Source organism: Dicentrarchus labrax, unplaced genomic scaffold (genome assembly GCF_905237075.1).
Source record: "Dicentrarchus labrax unplaced genomic scaffold, dlabrax2021, whole genome shotgun sequence".
Classification (NCBI taxonomy): Eukaryota; Metazoa; Chordata; class Actinopteri; family Moronidae; genus Dicentrarchus; species Dicentrarchus labrax.
Window position 1 is genome coordinate 34,395,874 of NW_026136704.1, and position 23,559 is coordinate 34,419,432.

The 23,559-nt window shown below is 40.1% G+C and overlaps 2 protein-coding genes and 1 pseudogene across 5 annotated transcripts in view; all 3 read left to right on the top strand.

Annotated features, from left to right (window-relative positions):
- creb3l4 (cAMP responsive element binding protein 3-like 4) overlaps nucleotides 1–19,524 on the top strand; it is a 44,315-nt gene extending 24,791 nt beyond the window's left edge. For 2 of the 4 annotated variants that reach the window (XM_051399366.1, XM_051399363.1), the window contains exon 11: nucleotides 55–413. The gene's annotated coding sequence lies outside the window, so the exon portion shown is untranslated. Of the gene's footprint in view, nucleotides 1–54; nucleotides 414–18,954 lie in introns of those variants that run through there. The other 2 variants (XM_051399364.1, XM_051399365.1) reach the window with 1 other exon arrangement.
- Nucleotides 1,602–23,457, top strand: LOC127362072 (uncharacterized). The gene is given in 3 exon segments (XM_051397346.1): nucleotides 1,602–2,393; nucleotides 14,097–15,033; nucleotides 20,965–23,457. Coding segments are annotated over 3 exon segments (3,441 nt in total). The 5' UTR covers nucleotides 1,602–1,668; the 3' UTR covers nucleotides 22,744–23,457.
- LOC127362975 (E3 ubiquitin/ISG15 ligase TRIM25-like) lies at nucleotides 12,779–14,090 on the top strand (annotated as a pseudogene).
- Nucleotides 23,458–23,559: the final 102 nt, after the last annotated feature.

A 23,559-nucleotide genomic window follows, 5' to 3' on the forward strand; every position in this document is an offset into this window, starting at 1 on the left:
GGCTGTAATGTGCCTCAGGGCCACTGACAGTGTCGCTCTGTTAAAAAATAAAAGGTACTGTGTGTATTTTTATTTAGAAAATCAGTTTTCTTTGTTGGAGGGATTTTGTTGACTCTAATTCTGAATGTTTTTATTTTATTTTAAACCAAAATGAAATGTCATTATGAATGAATTATTGATGGTGGTTTCTTTCACTCAGTGGTTTGAGTTTATTTATTGAGTTCCAGTGGAATTACAGGATGGAAATGGGAGCTTTGTCTTCAGCTTGTAGCACTGTGTTAAGTTCTCATTTATCTCATTTATAACAGTGCAGTGGAAGGACACCTCCCTTTGTTTGTGTGAGACAGCGTCATTCATCCACTCACAGGCTTCATTTTTCATTATAACGTTATTAAAAGGGAACAATCAGTGGAGACTGTGTCGGATTCTTTGATTATTTCTCTTATGTGACAACCTGACTGTCACCATGTACAGTACTATAATGCAGTACACCAGTTTGCTTGATGCAGCCACTCAGTGGATTTTAGTTTTAGCTACCTTCTTAAAGCTGCTTTAATGAGGATTGAGAACACAAAATGAACCCACTAGAGTCGTGTTTGTGTCCACCTGATGTATATAAGTCCAATAGTCTCTTTCCTTTAGCTCTTTTTTTGGTCTGCACCAACTTCTGAAGGAAGTATCTAACTCTAAATGCTCCACTATATGTTCACCAGCTAGTCTGTAACTGTGTCTGTCTGCAGTTTGCTGCTGAGCAAAAGCAGCCAGATTAAAGAGGCTAGCTGTTAATGATTACTGCCCTTCAACAGCTTTATATCAAAATAATTACACCGAGTGTTTCACATGAAAAATACATAGAAACATAAAAACTGGCATTGACTGTCATAATTAATATTAAATGAGATGAAACATGAAACCTGCAGTATAATAATATTAATATCAGATAAAAACGAGGAAAGCAAGACAAGATGGAAGACCTATTGTATTGTATAATAATAATAAGAATAAAAGAATTTTGAAAAACAGTTTTAAAAATCTGGGGAAATACAAAATTTTAACAAATGCAGAAAGTGTAAAGCAAAGAGCATAAAGAGTTTCAGGCCTGAATCAGTCATAGCTGGTTGAATACTTAAGGTTTTTGCTATCCTTATTTTATTTTTAAATATTTTGATTATATACACTGAATAAAAATGACTAAATAATATTAATAATGAAACATCTCTAACTTTATTTTTGGTGGTCAAAATGTGATGGGGGAAGTTGAGACTGACAGTGGATGAATGCTTGTGTTCATAATCCCGACCCCTCCTCTTGCCCTAAAACTAAAATCTGAACTGTTTTCCAATGTGGAGCAGCTTTTAACTGAGACTAAATGAGGAATCAGAGTTCACATTCACAGCGCTGCTCCTCTTCTGGAATGAACCACAGATTGATAACCCCTCCCTCTTCCTCCTGCTCTCAAACACAGCAAGCACCTCTCTGCACACATATTTCCTTGTTCCCTCCCCTTTAGATCTACAGTTTGAAGATGGGTTTAACCAACATGTGGTGACGTGAAAGAGCCGACAGCCCCCATTCGCTGCAGAAACACCTGTTGATTACATCAGAGCTCAAACCAGTTTCAGCTCTGAGGAAGTGAAACTCAGACAGTCGCTGTCACTGAGAGGGGAAATGGCGCAGCAAGGAGTTCAGCTGGACCGAGAAAGATTCTGCTGTCCGATCTGTCTGGATCTACTGAAGGATCCGGTGACTACTCCCTGTGGACACAGCTACTGCATGAACTGTATTAAAAGCTTCTGGGATGAAGAGGATGAGAAGAAAATCCACAGCTGCCCTCAGTGTAGGCAGACCTTCACACCGAGGCCTGTCCTGAGGAAAAACACCATGTTAGCAGATTTAGTGGAGGAACTGAAGAAGACTGGACTCCAAGCTGCTCCTGCTGATCTCTGCTATTCTGGACCTGAAGATGTGGCCTGTGATGTCTGCACTGGGAGAAAACTGAAATCCCTCAAGTCCTGTCTGGTCTGTCTGGTTTCTTACTGTGAGAAACACCTCCAGCCTCATTATGATGTGGCTCCATTAAAGAAACACAAGCTGGTGGACCCCTCCAAGAAGCTCCAGGAGAACATCTGCTCTCGTCATGATGAGGTGATGAAGATGTTCTGCCGTACTGATCAGCAGTGTATCTGTTATCTCTGCTCTGTGGATGAACATAAAGGCCACGACACAGTCTCAGCTGCAGCAGAAAGGACTGAGAGGCAGAGAGAGCTCGAGGTGAGTCGACAAAACATCCAGCAGAGAATCCAGGACAGAGAGAAAGATGTGAAGGAGCTTCAACGGGAGCTGGAGGCTATCAATCGATCTGCTGATAAAGCAGCAGAGGACAGTGAGAAGATCTTCACTCAGCTGATCCGTCTCATGGAGAAAAGAAGCTCTGATGTGAAGCAGCAGGTCAGATCCCAGCAGGAAACTGAAGTGAGTCAAGTCAAAGAGCTTCAGGAGAAGCTGGAGCAGGAGATCACTGAGCTGAAGAGGAAAGACGCTGAGATGAAGAAGCTGTCACACACAGAGGACCACAACCAGTTTCTACACAACTACCCCTCACTGTCAGCACTCAGTGAATCTACATCCAGCATCAATATCCGTCCTCTGAGGTACTTTGAGGATGTGACAGCGGCTGTGTCAGAGCTCAGAGATAAACTACAGGACGTTCTGAGGGACAAATGGACAAACGTCTCACTGACAGTGACTGAAGTGGATGTTTTACTGTCACAACCAGAGCCCAAGACCAGAGCTGGATTCTTACAATATTCACGTGAACTCACACTGGATCCAAACACAGCTCACACACTGCTGTTATTATCTGATGGGAACAGAAAAGTGACATTAATGAGACAACAACAGTCTTATTCTAGTCACCCAGACAGATTCACTGTATATAGTCAGGTCCTGAGTAGAGAGAGTCTGACTGGACGTTGTTACTGGGAGGTGGAGTGGAGAGGGGGAGGAGTTTGTGTAGCAGTCGCATACAAGAATATCAGCAGAGCAGGAGGGGCAAATGAATGTAGATTTGGATTCAATGACAAATCTTGGATGTTACAATATTTAATAAACGGTTATAACTTTTATTACAACAGAGTCCAAACTCCTGTCTCAGGTCCTCGGTCCTCCAGAGTTGGAGTGTACCTGGATCACAGTGCAGGTATTCTGTCCTTCTACAGCGTCTCTGAAACCATGACTCTCCTCCACAGAGTCCAGACCACATTCACTCAGCCTCTCTATGCTGGAATTCGGCCTTTCTATCATGAATCCACAGCTGAGTTGTGTAAACTGAAATAGACAGAAGTGATTTCAGGGACAGTGGGTTAAATTCTGTGTTTCATTTCTTCAAATGGTTTTGTTTCCATCGTTGTTGCTGAGAGCTGATTGTTGTGGCATTTCTTCACTGCACAGAGATCACCTGTCAATCAAACATTGTGGGCGGTACTTTGACATCTTCTCATTAGTTGTTCTGTAAATGTTTGAGTGTCTTTAGGTGGCGCTCCTTCCTGTGTCTGTTTAGCCATGGAGGCTATCACTGCTCATGATGACTGTTGTTTACCTGAACTGATATTTCTCTGCATGAAAATGTAAACTTGTGTTTGTTGAATATTTGTAATGATGTATTTGTATGTTGTTGTTTCTCTTCCACTGTATGGGTCTAAGAGAGAAAGCAGCAGACCTTCCTTTATCGGAGATATTCTGTTCTCACCGCTTTGGAAAGAAATCTTTAATCACATTTATTTGTTTGTTGTTGTTGTTGTTGTCCAAATCCACGTACAAATGAGGAACTATGAGGGATTATAAAAGTGTATTCAGCATGATGATAATCAATAAGCAGATGATTGATTATTTCCTTGTACATAGCTGAGATTCTGCTCCAACAAACTGATTGTGTGGATGAAGTGAATCTGTACATGAACTCATTGAACAAGAGTCATTGAACAGACTTTACTGATGGGATGTGTGAACAAACTGAAGCTTTACATCATGAATAAACAAACATGAACAAAGTATTTTCTTCTTGTCTTCATTCCAGGGTCTCATACAAAGCTGATGGAGAAACTGTGAAACTAATATGAGAGTATAACTGAGGCAGTTTTCCTCCTGAAACACCACAAAGTTCAGAGTTCATGTTCAGAGCAGAAGAGCATTTGTCAGTCAGTCTCTGTCCTTTCAACTTTCCTCACTAAAACAGCTTCGTTCCATCATTGGGATTGAGTCTCCTCAGCAGGCTGTCAGTCTCCGTTGGTTGGCTGTGTTCTTTTAGTGGGAGGAGACTGTGGGAATGAGAGGCAGAGCATTTACAAAAATACCATTTCTCAATCAATTAAGAGCTTTTTGGTGGAATTAAACACACACTCATAACACTGTCATGTTTGTGTGACTGTATTTGAGGAAGCTTTTCGTTGTAGTTACAACTGTTTGGTGCAGAGAGAGTGCAGCTACCTTCAGATCATATTTAACATCGGCTGCTCCGTCTTTCCCTCACTGACAGTCCAACAAAGGTTCCTTAAACAGGTCGCTATGTCCATCATCTGATCAGCATCCAGCGTTCATGGATGATTGTGGGGAGACGCTGGGAGGAGTAAATGCACAATTCACCTCAGGTGGCTGTTTGTAAGGAGGAGACTGTGTACAGGTGTGCACAGTTTTATACAGCTGAAGATTTTCTGCGTAAGAAGATTGTGGAGTTTGTGGAGGACAGTGATTCTCTCTCTCAGTCAGGGTTCACTTAACTCTGAAATCTGACACTGACTATTGATTCAATATTAGCTGCATACTGATCAATATGGATGGATGCAGATCTCTCAGTAAATAATAACCATCGAGTATTTTCTATTTGAAAGTGTATAAAAGGGGATCAGTGGATCCAGTTTAAAGGACCTGATGCGGATATTGTGAGACTTTGGCTTTTTGGGGCCCCAGGGAGGTCAGGACGGGCTCTGGGTTTCCCAACATATATTCCTCAGCTTACGGTTATATTCCTTTGTTTCAGAGTCCTGGAAATCCGGATCAGCAGAGCCCCCTAAACGCAGCCTCAGCTGTAATGAACAGAACCTGTTAACCATCAAACTGCTGCGCACAGAGGTGGACTTAGGAGACTGTTCCAGAAGGTAGATATATTCTCTTAAAAACATGCTCCCCACATCACGACCTGTGCACTGTAAAACACCATATCCCCAATAAGTTATATTAACCTGTTTCTCCTCTTTAACTCAACTTTTCATGTCAAGTTTTGGATATTAAACTCAAGTTTAGAGGTTTTCAAAAGTTAAACTTAAAGTTACACATTGTGTCGACTAACTGTGAGGGTTGTCTGGGTTCACAGCATTGATCCAACTCATGCCTGCAAGTGTCTAAAACATGGTAATGGGAAGAGGGCTGTAACAGAACAAGTGTTTCTATACGGTGAAAATAGTGAAGATAGGACCACAGAACTCCAAGGACAGCTAAAATATGAACGTCCAGCGGTGGATAGTTGCAGCTGAGGACGGACTACAAGCTGAGGGGGACGGAGTTCAAATGCAAACTGGAGCGAGGTGACGTGAAGTTTCCTGATGTACACAAAGACGAAGAGGAGCTGAGTTCGTCTTAAATAGTGCTTTTGAATTTGTTTTGTCCAAACTGAATAAGGCTGCAGCCTAATGAGAAGGAACATTTCAGAGTGGACACTAAAGGTGGAGCTGATAATGTCATCAGTTCTGCTGTTGTCTCAATAGAGGTCTGGCCTTTAGATTTGCTCTCAGGCGTTGGGCTGCATGAAGAATCCAGACAGGTTTCTGTCTTTAAAAATGAAAACAGTGTTCTAGAGGAATTCATTGCATTTGACATTTTCATTGGCTTTTTGCTCTTATGTGTATTTGTATGATGTGATTCCAGCAGCAGACATATTGATGATGTACTGTATGTTCTCCAGGTGAGAGAAATGTCCCCACTGACCCTCACTGGTTGGCACCCTGCATTCGATGTCAGTCATGATGTTTCTGTCCAGTACTATTCCCAATGGGGCAACAACAAACACTTTTATTTTCATTTCATCTGGAGGTTATGTAATCAATTGTTATTAAAGCAGAAAATGGTTCAACCACAATGTTTGATTCAGATGCCACATCGAAAGAATAATGCAGTAAATCCTCAATTTGTAATCTGGAACAAGGAAACGTTTGGCCTTTTTATTCTTTAGAAATGAACTGGATTATTCACAGTATTTATTCTCCATCTGACTTTTATATTAGTCCACTCATTTTTTAAATGTTGTCGACGAGAGAATAAGAACCTTGGGTATTTGCCTCCTTCAGCATTAATGTGATCTGCATATGTCATCATATTTCTATCTTGCTGCTCATCATCTGTGCTGTTTGTGTTTCAGTAGAAGAGTCAGCACAGATCTGCTGCAGGTTGACCATCAGCAGAGCTCTGCAGTGTCTTCATAAGCAGGTTTGTGTCAAACTGAACTCACCAGTGGACTAAAATAAGGATTTCTACTTTAAGTATTGCATTCACTCACTCGTCTCTGATTCTGTGCAGGACACCAACCAGAGGACGAGAACAGCTGCCCGACGTGGTCTTCCACATTTCTGTTCAGAAGATACTTCTGAGCTCATCAGGATGGAAGAACATATATTTACATATTGATAAGATATTGGTGATATTGGATTCACTGGTTTTCATTTGAAATCAGACCGAATTCATAGTTTGTTAATTTTTGTTGGAAATATCACAGGACTTCTCTTTTCACTGAGAGCTTCATACATATTTCAATCAGAACAAAAGTTTGAAATGTAACTACTGATTGATCATTTTAGTATTGATGATGAGTCAGATAATGTTATTTGTTTGTTTTTACTCCAAATTATGAAAAATATGCTCTGCCCCAAATTGGCACTGATCAATAAGTCCTTTCAACGTCATTTAAGTTATTAGTTGTCATGTTATCAACTTGCATACAATGTAAATTAGGATCAAAGCCGTCCATTTGTTTCAGGTTCATGGTGAAACCCTGGATGTCATCATGGAGGGAGTGCGTGTTGGACTCCTGACCGGCTGTGAAGGCGTCCTGCATGATGCAGTTTTGAACATTGCTTCTTCAGAGAAAGTTGCACATAAGGAGTTCGATGAATATCTGAAGCCTTTGGAGGACATTTTAGTTGCTGTTGTTCAAAATATGAAACAAATGCCAAATACAGCTGAATAATATCCAAATCTAAAATGTGTGGACTGGCAGGTTACACCTCGAGCATTTTGTTGGAGGAAAGCTTTGTCATTTTGCACTGTTACACTTTGCACTGGGTGGATTTCTCAGCACTGTCTCAGTGTTACTATTAAGAGCTCAACAAGTTATGTTCATATAAAGGGGACCAGAAGCCTGAGAGAAATGAGGAAAGTCAACAGAAATGATGACTGTGTTGTTCTTTTGAATTGTATATTAGTACACTTTTTTTTTGATACTTTATTTTTATTGCCTTTTTTTATGCAACATATAAACACTGACAAAATTTTAAAAATAAATAAATAAATAAAACAAAACAACATCAGAAAAGGAACATGCTGGATTGCCATGTCTCTACAGTTTGTTCCAGTGATAATGTCAGTGTGATTATTATCCTGTTGTTGACGTGTGGTCAGTCCATTTCTTCCACTTTTCTCGACTTTGTTCCTCTTGAGTCCTTATCTTATGGGTATACTGCTCCATGACATATATTTCATTCCCAATTTTCAGCCAGTCATCTTGTGTTGGTGGATCTGGTTTGTACCATTTTCTCGTAATTGCTTTTTTACAAGCTGCTAACAAGATTTTCAACAAGTATCTGTCCTCTTTTAACACAACATTCCCTGTCATATTGCCAAAGTAAAGTAATACACATGACTCAGGTATATCATAATCCAGAATTCAGACAATAACCATGTGAACATCCTCCCAAAATTTTATAATTTTAGGGCAAAGCCAAAAAACATGAGAATGATCTACATTTGTTGCCCCACACTTTCTCTGACATGGCTGTGGTACCGACAGGTATTTGTTCTGGATTTTAGGTGTGATAAAGAATCTAATTAAGTTCTTACAACAAAATAATCTCTAAGCACGTGATGATGTGGTTGACTGTTGTGTTCTCCAAATATGTAGCCATTCATCTTCAGAAATATTCACTCCCAGTTCTCTTTCCCATTTCAGCTTCACGTATAAAGTTGTATTCCCTCTTCTCTCCATTAGATTGCAATACATTGTAGATATTATTCTGTATTTCTTTGAATAGTATATTCCAATTATGGTTCTGATTATTCCGTTATTATCCAAATTTACATTATACTTTATTTCTTTGTCAAAATAGTCCCTTATTTGTAAATATCTGAAATGGTCCTGATTGTTTAATTTATATTTTTGTTTAATCTCCTGGAAACTCATAAATTTCCCATTTTTAATTAGTGTACACATTGCTGTTATTCCACTTAAAATCCATTGTTTAAATGTCTTCTCAGTTATCTCAATAGGTAGCGACTGAAACAGGTAGAGGATACGAGGGAGAATATTCATTTTTAAGGTCTCTATTCGTGAACCAATGTCTGGTGGAAGGACAGCCCACCTATTCATATTGTTCCTAATTCCCTTATCCACTTTGATGTAATTGGCTTTGTATATTTCATCGATTCTTTGTGTTAGGGTGACCCCAAGATATTCAATTTTTGTTGCATTCCAATTCAAATTGTACTTTAATTGTATGTGTTTAGGGGGGTGATAATTGAATGTTAAAATTTGTATTTTAGTCAGATTCAGCTTATATCCCGAGCAGAAACCAAATGTTTCAAGTTGGTTGATTAATATGGGAATACATGTGTCTGGGTCCTCTAAATAACAAATCACGTTGTCAGCAAAAAGCCCAATGGTGTTACTTCTCTCCCAACCTTTATCGCTTTGAGATCTTTAGTCTGCCTGAGTGCTTGGGCCAGGGGCTTTATGAAAATTGCAAACAAGGTTGGTGACAGGCAACAACCCTGCCTGGTAGACCGTTCTAAAGTAATGCTCTCAGTCAGGCTGCCGTTTATTCTTATCCTTGCAGTTGGTCTTTGATAAAGTGTTTTAATACATTCAACGGCTTTGTCGTTGGGTCCGAATTGTTTAAGAACCAGGTATAGAAAATTCCAATTAACACTGTCAAATGCCTTTTCCGCATCCAGGCTTATCAAGGCCGCACTAATATTTTTGTTTTGGATATAATCCATGATGTGTAGAGTTCTCCTAATGTTATCATGGGTTTGACGTCCCTTAATAAAGCCTGTTTGATCTTCCTCAATAATGTCACTAATAAAGTGCTCATATCTTTTGGAAATAATAGAAGTATATAGTTTATAGTCTATATTAAGTAGTGATATAGGTCTGTAGTCTGAACAAGTCTCGCTGTTATTTTTCTTAGTGATCACTGATATTACTGCTTCCTTCCAGGATGGGGGATTTCACCATATTCAAGTGTATAATTAAATGATAATTCAAGTAGTGGTATAAGTTGCTCGCTGAATGTTCTGTACCACTCAGATGGTAGGCCATCACTGCCGGGAGATTTACCTGTTTTTAATTTATTTACTGTCTTTTGTATTTCTTCTTTTGTAATGGGTGAAGTCAGGAGGTCGTTCTGATTTCTCCCAATTGCTGGTAAGTCCAGTTTCTCAAGAAAAGCTTTCATTTGGTCTGTATCAGCAGATGGGGGCTGGCTATATAAATCTCTATAATAGTTCATAAATTTAGTTTCAATCTCCTTGGGTTCATTGACTATCTGATTTGTGTTTATATCCCTTATCTTATGGATTGTCCTGTCCGCTTGTTGTTTTTTTAATCTCTTTTGCCAATAATTTGGTTGACCTCGCCCCCACTTCATAGTAAGATTGTTTTAGAAATCTTGTCTTCTTTTCAATTTCTGTAACTAGTAGTCTATCTATTTTATCCCTGATTTCTTTAATTTTTGGAAGCAGTGAAGAATCTCGTGTATTTTTATGTTGCTTTTCAATTTTGAGCAGTTTCTCCTTTTCCTTCATATAAGTTTCCTCTTTAGTTTTTTTAATTGCTGCTGTCTTTGCAATAAGTTTTCCTCCAATCACTGCTTTCAGGGCATCCCACAAAACAACGGGCGGGACCTCTCCATTGTCATTTTCCTTTTAATAAATTGTGATGTCTTTCTTTAGCTCTTCCACTATTGATTTGTTATTTAGTATTCCAACATTTAACCTCCACAGTGTACTTTTCTCCTGTGGTTTTAATTTGAATTCAAGATAAACCGCACAGTGATCCGATACGTCTGCTTGTTGAATTTCACATTTCTGTACTCTATATAACTCCTTTTTATTCATTCAAAATAGTCAATTCATAGCTGTCATTGGGGGCGAGTAGTGTGTGTAGTCTCTTTTAGAGGTATGTAATTCCCTCCAAGTATCAAATAAACCAAATTCTTTAAATGTTTTCTTAATTACTTTGGTGACATGATTGCTTCTATTCTTGTTTGTTGTATCTAATTTACTATTCATCACAATACTAAAGTCTATGCCACATATTAGTATTCCATCCATTTCTAAAATTATGATATCTAGCAAGGTTTTAAAGAATAGCTTTCCACTATTGGGTGGAGCATATACATTAACCAATGTCACCATTTTGTTTTCCAGTTTTCCAGTGTCTCCCTTCTTTATCACTGATTTCTTTGATACACATTAAAATTTCACAGAATTGGGAATAAGTATGATAACACCTCTTCTACACCCATGGCGAAATGAACTATAAAATGATTTTGTGTAGCCAAACCTCTTGAGCTTCTCACTTTCCTGTCTAGACAGATGAGTTTCCTGTAGGAATACAATCTGTGATTTATCCCTCCTTAGTTTAGTCATCACCTTCTGTCGTTTCACGGGATTATTCAGACCATTAACATTCAACGACAGTATCTTGGTATTATACTCCAATTACTGTTTATGAATTTGCGTGGCAATCCAACTCTGAACATAAAAAACACAATATAACTATAGAACAACAATAACAGTGTGACCTTCAAAAGAAGGGATGTGTTTTGACATCCCTTAAGGTCCCTGTTGGTGGGAGGAGGGTAAAGTGCCTCATTTCTATGAGGGCCCTCCCTAGTTGTGAGAAGATACCCACTATTACTAGAATTGTCCAACATTAGGTGCTTGTTTAAACTACAAACCTCCAATCGGTTTCACAAACTTAATAACATAAGTCCTGAGTCTTTTATCCTGTGTGGCCCAGGGTTGGATGTTTTCAACAAAACCACTCACTCAAAAGTAAATATTCATTCAAGTAGGTAAATAATAATAAAACATATCGTAATAGTAATGTTTGAGTTCACCTGGACCACAATTATCTCCTTATTCATTTCAGTTCTCTCACTCGGTGCCTCGTCTGAACTCTGTCAGCCTCTCTCTTGCGCGCAGAGCTGCGCTCTCTGAAGCGATGGTGCGTTTCCATGGCATCACCGCATCCAGTGGCTCACCTTCGTTGTCACCGTCACCTTGACTCCGCGTCGAATCAGCTCCTGAGTCGCTCCGTCCGCTGTCCCGTAGATCCTCAATCCGGAATCCCAGTGCACTCGCATCTTCGTGTAGGGCGTCTGATACCGGATCCCCTTCTCCATAGCGCCCGTACGCCTTGCGTCTCTCCATGATGTCAGTCGCGTAATCGTTGTCAAGGTAAAGTCGTGTGCCGTTCATCTCAATCTTCTGTTGCCAAACTTTCCTAAGAACCAGCTCTTTAACATGAAAGTGTAAAAGGTTTACTATTATTGATCTCGGGATGAGGGAGCAGCTGGCTTTGGGATCAGTGCTCTGTGCGCCCTCTGGATCTGGAGCTCCACTCCGTCAGGCACAAACTCAACGACTGAACTCCCCTCTTTTTCTTCTGGCACTCCGTAGATCCTGATATTATTTCTTCTTTCATCTCCATGTTCTGCTTCTCCACCATCAACAGCCATAAACCATCTTTCATCTCTAGGCAGGCTGACTCCAGGTCGGCTATCCGGGTTCGTGCCTCCGCAATGTTAGCGTTTTGGATCTGTAGCTCTTCTAACTTCCTCTTTAAACTCTGCGAAGTCGTCTTTCACAGCTTTCTTAATTTTGTTTTTCTCTCAGGTCCCGTCTCATATCTTGTTTGAAGTCTTTTAGCTCCTTACTGAGTGTCAGGCCTTCAAGCAGAGCGTTTTGGTGGATGGTAGCTGCTGTGATAGCTTCACCTGTCGATGTTCCTCCATGGTCGCCATCATCCCCGCGTTCGGCAGACTCGGTCACCTCCGTGTTTTCTTGTGCTTTGTTCATTTTCCTGTCAATCCTCTGACCCCTTCGTTTCGTTTCCCTCCTCTCATACTTGATTTGAAACGTTTTCAAAGCTACTTCTATTGATAAGAGGTACTTTTCTCAAACCGACTAGTGGGAGCTCACTGCTACGCGTCGCACCGCTGTGTATTAGTAATCTTATAGACATGAAAGTACAGTTCATTCTGTTTCTATTTCATTCATTTTGAATCAGCTTTGGGTGGAGACACTGTTATTTAAAAAAGCTGTACTTTATGTAACATTGCTCTTGTTCAAATACATTTTACATCTTTGAACAGATGAGTTGAAAGTCGATTCAGTAAACTGTGAAACATTATTAGTCATGAAGTAGAAACGATTAAGTTCTCTTAACTTAATCTTTAAGCAAGTTTTCTTGAATGGATAATGTAACAGAGTTAGTTGTTTTAACTCAAAGTATCAAGTTTAAACAACAAATCAGTTAAACAACTTGTATAACTTGATGTTTTGAGATGAAACAAAGCTGATCTTCAAGTTGACTTTACTCACATTTTCAGCAAACTGTAGGAAGTTAAAGAGGGAGTCTTGGATTTTAGACTGTTAAATTAAGAACAAAGGTGATAAAATGGCACCGTGTGATGCAGCTGTGTTTACAGTCCTCATCTCTGACACCTTTTACAGACAGTCTAGGATTGCATCATTTAAAATAAGAAACACTGACATTATTGTCTTTATTAGTGGTTGTTTGACTGATGATCAAAGTTCACATTCACAGCGCTGCTCCTCTTCCTGGAATTAACCACAGCTTGATAACCCCTCCCTCTTCCTCCTGTTCTCAAACACAGCAAGCTCCTCTCTGCACACATATTTCCTTGTTCCCTCCCCTTTAGATCTACAGTTTGAAGATGGGTGTAACCAACATGTGGTGATGTGAAAGAGCCGACAGCCCCCATTCGCTGCAGAAACACCTGTTGATTAGACCAGAGCTCAAACTAGTTCCAGCTCTGAGGAAGTGAAACTCAGACAGTCGCTGTCACTGAGAGGGGAAATGGCGCAGCAAGGAGTTCAGCTGGACCGAGAAAGATTCTGCTGTCCGATCTGTCTGGATCTACTGAAGGATCCGGTGACTACTCCCTGTGGACACAGCTACTGCATGAACTGTATTAAAAGCTTCTGGGATGAAGAGGATGAAAAGAAAATCCACAGCTGCCCTCAGTGTAGGCAGACCTTCACACCGAGGCCTGTCCTGAGGAAAAACACCATGTTAGCAGATTTAGTGGAGGAACTAAAGAAGACTGGACTCCAAGCTGCTCCTGCTGATCTCTGCTATGCTGGACCTGAAGATGTGGCCTGTGATTTCTGCACTGGGAGAAAACGGAAATCCCTCAAGTCCTGTCTGGTCTGTCTCGTTTCTTACTGTGAGAAACACCTCCAGCCTCATTATGATGTGGCTCCATTAAAGACAAACACAAGCTGGTGGACCCCTCCAAGAAGCTCCAGGAGAACATCTGCTCTCGTCATGATGAGGTGATGAAGATGTTCTGTCGTACTGATCAGCAGTGTATCTGTTATCTCTGCTCTGTGGATGAACATAAAGGCCACGACACAGTCTCAGCTGCAGCAGAAAGGACTGAGAGGCAGAGAGAGCTCGAGGTGAGTCGACAAAACATCCAGCAGAGAATCCAGGACAGAGAGAAAGATGTGAAGGAGCTTCAACGGCAGGTGGAGGCTATCAATCACTCTGCTGATAAAGCAGTGGAGGAAAGTGAGATGACCTTCACTCAGCTGATCCGTCTCATGGAGAAAAGAAGCTCTGATGTGAAGCAGCAGGTCAGATCCCAGCAGGAAACTGAAGTGAGTCGAGTCAAAGAGCTTCAGGAGAAGCTGGAGCAGGAGATCACTGAGCTGAAGAGGAAAGACGCTGAGATGAAGAAGCTGTCACACACAGAGGACCACAACCAGTTTCTACACAACTACCCCTCACTGTCAGCACTCAGTGAATCTACATCCAGCATCAATATCCGTCCTCTGAGGTACTTTGAGGATGTGACAGCGGCTGTGTCAGAGCTCAGAGATAAACTACAGGACGTTCTGAGGGACAAATGGACAAACGTCTCACTGACAGTGACTGAAGTGGATGTTTTACTGCCACAACCAGAGCCCAAGACCAGAGCTGGATTCTTACAACATTCACATGAACTCACACTGGATCCAAACACAGCAAACATACGGCTGTTATTATCTGAGAGTAACAGAAAAGTAACATTAATGAGTGAACAACAGTCTTATTCTAGTCACCCAGACAGATTCACTAACTGGCCTCAGGTCCTGAGTAGAGAGAGTCTGACTGGACGTTGTTACTGGGAGGTGGAGTGGAGAGGGGATGGAGTTAATATAGCAGTCACACACAAGAATATCAGCAGAGCAGGGAGGTCAGCTGAATGTGGATTTGGATTAAATGACAAATCTTGGATGTTGCAATGTTTCACAAACGGTTATAACTTTTATTACAACAATGTCCAAACTCCTGTCTCAGGTCCTCAGTCCTCCAGAGTTGGAGTGTACCTGGATCACAGTGCAGGTATTCTGTCCTTCTACAGCGTCTCTGAAACCATGACTCTCCTCCACAGAGTCCAGACCACATTCACTCAGCCTCTCTATGCTGGACTTTCTGTTTATTCTGGATCCACAGCTGAGTTGTGTAAACTGAAATAGACAGAAGTGATTTCAGGGACAGTGGGTTAAATTCTGTGTTTCATTTCTTCAAATGGTTTTGTTTCCATCGTTGTTGCTGAGAGCTGATTGTTGTGGCATTTCTTCACTGCACAGAGATCACCTGTCAATCAAACATTGTGGGCGGTACTTTGACATCTTCTCATTAGTTGTTCTGTAAATGTTTGAGTGTCTTTGTTGTGTTGTGTTGTGTTTGTTGAATATTTGTAATGATGTATTTGTATGTTGTTGTTTCTCTTCCACTGTATGGGTCTAAGAGAGAAAGCAGCAGACCTTCCTTTATCGGAGATATTCTGTTCTCACCGCTTTGGAAAGAAATCTTTAATCACATTTGTTTGTTTGTTGTTGTTGTTGTTGTTGTTGTTGTTGTTGTCCAAATCACGTACAAATGAGGAACTATGAGGAATTATAAAAGTGTACTCAGCATGATGATAATCAATAAGCAGATGATTGATTATTTCCTTGTACATAGCTGAGATTCTGCTCCAACAAACTGATTGTGTGGATGAAGTGAATCTGTACATGAACTCATTGAACAAGAGTCATTGAACAGACTTTACTGATGGGATGTGTGAACAAACTGAAGCTTTACATCATGAATAAACAAACATGAACAAAGTATTTTCTTCTTGTCTTCATTCCAGGGTCTCATACAAAGCTGATGGAGAAACTGTGAAACTAATATGAGAGTATAACTGAGGCAGTTTTCCTCCTGAAACACCACAAAGTTCAGAGTTCATGTTCAGAGCAGAAGAGCATTTGTCAGTCAGTCTCTGTCCTTTCAACTTTCCTCACTAAAACAGCTTCGTCACAGAGAAATGAGCAGAGTTTTCTATCACTCGTTGCTTTTTACAACCAACATTTTGTTTGTGCACTCAGTCAATAAAGAGGATTTATTACACAGGCTGAACAAAGTGGACAAATAATCAGAATTCATTGGGTCCAGTTTGAGTCCTTACACACATGAGACAACAGATATCGTGTAGTTGTGGACTTGTGGCTCATTTCACTTATTGTGTGTGTGTGTGTGTGTGTGTGTGTGTGTGTGTGTGTGTGTGTGTGTGTGTGTGTGGGCTCCACCTGCTGTTTCTTATTGGAATTACAGAGGACAATCTACACTGAAGAACTTCTGCACACGTTTTAATATTTCCCTTCAGTCCAATGAGCCTCTGCTGTGTGAAACCTTCTTTACCACATACAGAGCTGATACATCCACATGCTGCAGTACTACTTCTTGTCAAACACTATCAGTACAATGCACCAAGCATTCATGTGTTCATTGCACATAAGCTCTAAATGAACTCCCTGCATTCAGCCGATTTGACCTCGTCTTGGTTTTTTTGTTTGAAAGACAGATTGTTTTAAAGATTCAAGTATTTTTTAAAGAAGAAAAGTAAATTAGTTTCTTTCTTAACTTCACAGTTTGTGAAACTGAATGAAGACAGTTGCCTTGAGTTTTCTCAACATTTATTTCCACAGTGTATTCAGTATTCAGTAATGCAGTAAAAATACCAATACAACACTGTGAACTTACTTACTTACTAAAACTAAATGTAGGTAAAGGTGTATTTTACTTAAGTAAAACTTTGCAATAAGCAACAAGTACATAAAGTAGTTAAAGTAAAAGTGTTGCAGTAAAATGTTCCTGCCAGTGTTTTATTGTTATATCTGATGTGTTTGGATTAATATTACTGCTGCATTTATGTGTGATTCAGTTTATTTAACCAAGTAATAAAATCCTGAACAACACAAAAATGATTTCTGTACAAACAATAAATAGTACACCATAATACAACAACAATGTAGAGAAATCCATGTGCAAGATGCTAGAATTACACATAAGACACTCAGAATTTAAAATGACACGTGCACATTAGTAATTGCAAAAGGAACAATGGATGTTTTACTCCTATTGCACTTCAACCTTGGTTCTCTAAATCTACTGAGGGCCAAGGGAAGGTTTCAACCTCCAGGTTCAGTTTGTACAGTCCAGAACGGACCTGGCCTTGCGGAGAACCTGCTGGTCAAAGAAAGCCATCAGTGGTGTCTGTGGGACACCTTTCACCTTCCCAGCCTCAAGTGTTGTTTCATCACTCATGAATGGGTTTTATTCTTCATATGTGTAAAAGTTTGATCAAAACAACAGTTTGGTGAGGTATCTTAGTCGACCCTGTTTCCATTCTAGGGGAACAGGGTTGACGAGCTGGTTGGAGTTGATGAAAATATGCATTTGTGTGTAGGCCTACATGAAAATGTAATGATCTTACCCATAGTGATTAAGTAATACAAATGTTTTTGCAGGTGTCATTCCTAAATATCATGGATTTATACTTATTCTACTGACTGGAAGGCTATAATATGTTGAGGTTACTGAGTATACTGATCTGTGTACTCTATCAACCTGTTGGCTTTTACAAATGTGCTTTTATTAATCAAATTCATTATTATTTTTACTATTATCAGTGACAACATGAAATGGGTAACTGTTAACGATAAAGTGATGTATGTATTTGTATTTGTCTCTTTCTGCAGCTGAGAAACAGCTATTAATGGTACACAGGTGTGAGGAAGTTCTGACAATCTCATATCCATCTAGCTTCTGTTTGGCAGATGATATTAGCACCCAGCTGTCAGCAGCCAACCCTGCTATCTGCACCCAGGGTGGAACAGCCAATGTGTTTTTTTCCACACAAAGCATGATCGTTTCCTGAAGCTAACCAAGTAGTTTTATTGCCTGGTGCTGCATTCACATGGATTCAGGCAGACGATAGGCAGCCAACCGGATGTCATGTCAGTGGATGAGGGCAGGACGGTAAAGTTAGGTAAGGCCTGCAGAGAATAACGCCAACGGTAGACGCCATTGCTGCCCAAAGTTACAATATTAACCTTTTGCCTTCTTCCGCAACAGAATTTAAAAGCAGATGTTAGGTAGCTCCCTCACAGAAGGAGGACACATGGACAATCTCCACAACAAGACACTGATCATTAAAAAATGATTAAGATAAAAATTTAAAGGGATTTTTCAGACAGATTATGATGTTTTTTAAGGCCCAGTTCACTCTGCCATTACCCAACACCGCTTCATTACCTGCTGACCGTACGTCTGCCTCTCCGCCTTTGTGGCCTTTTTCACCCCTTATATTATGGTTACAGGGTTCGGACAAAGTCTTCATGAAAGTTTGGAAGATGTTTAATTTTAACTGTTGTGTTTTAATGGTTGGGAATATGCTTGTATTTTAATATTCTCCTTAAAAAATGATTGATTTTCAACATAATCTGGTGTTTCATTGACGCGATCGCTCATTTAAACAGAACATCTTTTAATATTTGAAACGTTGACGTATTTGTTTGTTGTTTCCCAACGTGTTCGCTCGTCATTCATAGCCACATAAGTCCTCTGTTTATCCCTTACTCTGGAAACCAGCTATAATCCATCATAATATGAACAAATGTTCAAATAAACTTATTGACAGTGGACATAAAGGAATTCTGTCACTGACCTTTCTTTAGTCCAATAACAGTTGAGTCACAGCTTAAGTTATATCTAGTATATATAATAATATCTAGTTTCTGACCCAACAGTGACGACAAAGTCATGTTTTAGGTATTTTCGGGTATTATTAATGGTACTGCTAATTAACTGCTACTAACTGTATCCGCCGTTAGCAGGCGACAGAACCGGGCTCAGCACAGACACATGGGAACGTAAAGATTTCACTTTTATCTTTTAACCATCTTCAAAATGTGGTCGTCTTTTCAACACAGATTAGCCTAGCACGTAGCATATCTAAGCACAGGAAGGGAGGAAGTTGACCGAGGCGTGCTCAACTGTTATTGGACACAATACACACAATACACTTTAGTTGTAACGATAAAGGCTAAGATAAATTATTGGTTTAGGTACTTTGAAAAGAGCTGATCTTTTTAAATTAAACTCAATTTAGGCAAAATCTAATAGAGTGTAATGTAGTTTTTGTTAATTTAACTTTAACAGAGGAGTTTGACTGAGCTTGTTTTCCTACATTACATTAATAAACAGTTCAACAGTTGGCTGTAATGTGCCTCAAGGCCACTGACAGTGTCGCTCTGTTAAAAAATAAAAGGTACTGTGTGTATTTTTATTTAGAAAATCAGTTTTCTTTGTTGGAGGGATTTTGTTGACTCTAATTCTGAATGTTTTTATTTTATTTTAAACCAAAATGAAATGTCATTATGAATGAATTATTGATGGTGGTTTCCTTCACTCAGTGGTTTGAGTTTATTTATTGAGTTCCAGTGGAATTACAGGATGGAAATGGGAGCTTTGTCTTCAGCTTGTAGCGCTGTGTTAAGTTCTCATTTATCTCATTATCTCATTTATAACAGTGCAGTGGAAGGACACCTCCCTTTGTTTGTGTGAGACAGCGTCATTCATCCACTCACAGGCTTCATTTTTCATTATAACGTTATTAAAAGGGAACAATCAGTGGAGACTGTGTCGGATTCTTTGATTATTTCTCTTATGGGACAACCTGACTGTCACCATACAGTACTATAATGCAGTACACCAGTTTGCTTGATGCAGCCACTCAGTGGATTTTAGTTTTAGCTACCTTCTTAAAGCTGCTTTAATGATGATTAAGAACACAAAATGAACCCACTAGAGTCGTGTTTGTGTCCACCTGATGTATATAAGTCCAATAGTCTCTTTCCTTTAGCTCTTTTTTTGGTCTGCACCAACTTCTGAGGGAAGTATCTAACTCTAAATGCTCCACTATATGTTCGCCAGCTAGTCTGTAACTGTGTCTGTCTGCAGTTTGCTGCTGAGCAAAAGCAGCCAGATTAAAGAGGCTAGCTGTTAATGATTACTGCCCTTCAACAGCTTTATATCATTCAGGTTACTGTATTTCCTCAGTGTTTTCTATTTCATTTATTGGGCTTTTAGCTATTTTGCAGAGTAACACGTGGGGGATATTTGACAAAGTGACTCCAGTTTCTTATAAAATATGTTTAAATTTTTAGGGCAAACAAATAGATTTCAGTATTTCTTGGCCAGAATTTCTTTTTCTGGCAGTGCAGAGAAGACAACATCAGTTACAACAGTAATAATAATAATGACAGTAATAACTTTGTTCATATAGCACATTTAATGCAAGAAATGCAGCTCAAAGCGATTTGCAACAAAAAAATTACACCGAGTGTTTCACATGAAAAATACATAGAAACATAAAAACTGGCATTGACTGTCATAATCAATATAAAATGAGTTGAAACATTAAACCTGCAGTTTAATAATATTAATATCAGATAAAAATGAGGAAAGCAAGACAAGATGGAAGACCTATTGTATTGTATAATAATAATAAGAATAAAGAATTTTGAAAAACAGTTTTAAAAATCTGGTGAAATACAAAATTTTAACAAATGCAGAAAGTGTAAAGCAAAGAGCATAAAGAGTTTCAGGCCTGAATCAGTCATAGCTGGTTGAATACTTAAGGTTTTTGCTATCCTTATTTTATTTTTTATTATTTTGATCTTATACACTGAATAAAAATGACTAAATAATATTAATAATGAAACATCTCTAACTTTATTTTTGGTGGTCAAAATGTGATGGGGGAAGTTGAGACTGACAGTGGATGAATGCTTGTGTTCGTAACCCCGACCCCTCCTCTTGCCCTAAAACTAAAATCTAAACTGTTTTCCAACATGGAGCAGCTTTTAACTGAGGCTTCATCATAAACGAGGAATCAAAATTCACATTCACAGCGCTGCTCCTCTTCCTGGAATGAACCACAGCTTGATAACCCCTCCCTCTTCCTCCTGCTCTCAAACACAGCGAGCTCCTCTCTGCACACATATTTCCTTGTTCCCTCCCCTTTAGATCTACAGTTTGAAGATGGGTGTAACCAACATGTGGTGATGTGAAAGAGCCGACAGCCCCCATTCGCTGCAGAAACACCTGTTGATTACATCAGAGCTCAAACTAGTTTCAGCTCTGAGGAAGTGAAACTCAGACAGTCACTGTAACTGAGAGGTGAAATGGCGCAGCAAGGAGTTCAGCTGGACCGAGAAAGATTCTGCTGTCCGATCTGTCTGGATCTACTGAAGGATCCGGTGACTACTTCCTGTGGACACAGCTACTGCATGAACTGTATTAAAAGCTTCTGGGATGGAGAGGATGAGAAGAAAATCCACAGCTGCCCTCAGTGTAGGCAGACCTTCACACCGAGGCCTGTCCTGATGAAAAACACCTTGTTAGCAGATTTAGTGGAGGAACTAAAGAAGACTGGACTCCAAGCTGCTCCTGCTGATCTCTGCTATGCTGGACCTGAAGATGTGGCCTGTGATGTCTGCACTGGGAGAAAACTGAAAGCCCTCAAGTCCTGTCTGGTCTGTCTGGTTTCTTACTGTGAGAAACACCTCCAGCCTCATTATGATGTGGCTCCATTAAAGAAACACAAGCTGGTGGACCCCTCCAAGAAGCTCCAGGAGAACATCTGCTCTCGTCATGATGAGGTGATGAAGATGTTCTGTCGTACTGATCAGCAGTGTATCTGTTATCTCTGCTCTGTGGATGAACATAAAGGCCACGACACAGTCTCAGCTGCAGCAGAAAGGACTGAGAGGCAGAGAGAGCTCGATGTGAGTCGACAAAACATCCAGCAGAGAATCCAGGACAGAGAGAAAGATGTGAAGGAGCTTCAACAGCAGGTGGAGGCTATCAATCGCTCTGCTGATAAAGCAGTGGAGGACAGTGAGAAGATCTTCACTCAGCTGATCCGTCTCATGGAGAAAAGAAGCTCTGATGTGAAGCAGCAGGTCAGATCCCAGCAGGAAACTGAAGTGAGTCGAGTCAAAGAGCTTCAGGAGAAGCTGGAGCAGGAGATCACTGAGCTGAAGAGGAAAGACGCTGAGATGAAGAAGCTGTCACACACAGAGGACCACACCCAGTTTCTACACAACTACCCCTCACTGTCAGCACTCAGTGAATCTACATCCAGCATCAATATCCGTCCTCTGAGGTACTTTGAGGATGTGACAGCGGCTGTGTCAGAGCTCAGAGATAAACTACAGGACGTTCTGAGGGACAAATGGACAAACGTCTCACTGACAGTGACTGAAGTGGATGTTTTACTGCCACAACCAGAGCCCAAGACCAGAGCTGGATTCTTACAATATTCACGTGAACTCACACTGGATCCAAACACAGCAAACACACTGCTGTTATTATCTGAGGGGAACAGAAAAGTAACATTAATGAGACAACAACAGTCTTATTCTAGTCACCCAGACAGATTCACTGACTGGGAGCAGGTCCTGAGTAGAGAGAGTCTGACTGGACGTTGTTACTGGGAGGTGGAGAGGAGAGGGGGAGGAGTTTGTGTAGCAGTCGCATACAAGAATATCAGCAGAGCAGGGGGGTCAGATGAATGTGGATTTGGATTCAATGACAAATCTTGGATGTTACAATGTTTCACAAACAGTTATTACTTTTATTACAACAGAGTCCAAACTCCTGTCTCAGGTCCTCAGTCCTCCAGAGTTGGAGTGTACCTGGATCACAGTGCAGGTATTCTGTCCTTCTACAGCGTCTCTGAAACCATGACTCTCCTCCACAGAGTCCAGACCACATTCACTCAGCCTCTCTATGCTGGACTTTGGCCTTTCTATGATGGATCCACAGCTGAGTTGTGTAAACTGAAATAGACAGAAGTGATTTCAGGGACAGTGGGTTAAATTCTGTGTTTCATTTCTTCAAATGGTTTTGTTTCCATCGTTGTTGCTGAGAGCTGATTGTTGTGGCATTTCTTCACTGCACAGAGATCACCTGTCAATCAAACATTGTGGGCGGTACTTTGACATCTTCTCATTAGTTGTTCTGTAAATGTTTGAGTGTCTTTAGGTGGCGCTCCTTCCTGTGTCTGTTTAGCCATGGAGGCTATCACTGCTCATGATGACTGTTGTTTACCTGAACTGATATTTCTCTGCATGAAAATGTAAACTTGTGTTTGTTGAATATTTGTAATGATGTATTTGTATGTTGTTGTTTCTCTTCCACTGTATGGGTCTAAGAGAGAAAGCAGCAGACCTTCCTTTATCGGAGATATTCTGTTCTCACCGCTTTGGAAAGAAATCTTTAATCACATTTATTTGTTTGTTGTTGTTGTTGTTGTCCAAATCCACGCACAAATGAGGAACTATGAGGGATTATAAAAGTGTATTCAGCATGATGATAATCAATAAGCAGATGATTGATTATTTCCTTGTACATAGCTGAGATTCTGCTCCAACAAACTGATTGTGTGGATGAAGTGAATCTGTACATGAACTCATTGAACAAGAGTCATTGAACAGACTTTACTGATGGGATGTGTGAACAAACTGAAGCTTTACATCATGAATAAACAAACATGAACAAAGTATTTTCTTCTTGTCTTCATTCCAGGGTCTCATACAAAGCTGATGGAGAAACTGTGAAACTAATATGAGAGTATAACTGAGGCAGTTTTCCTCCTGAAACAC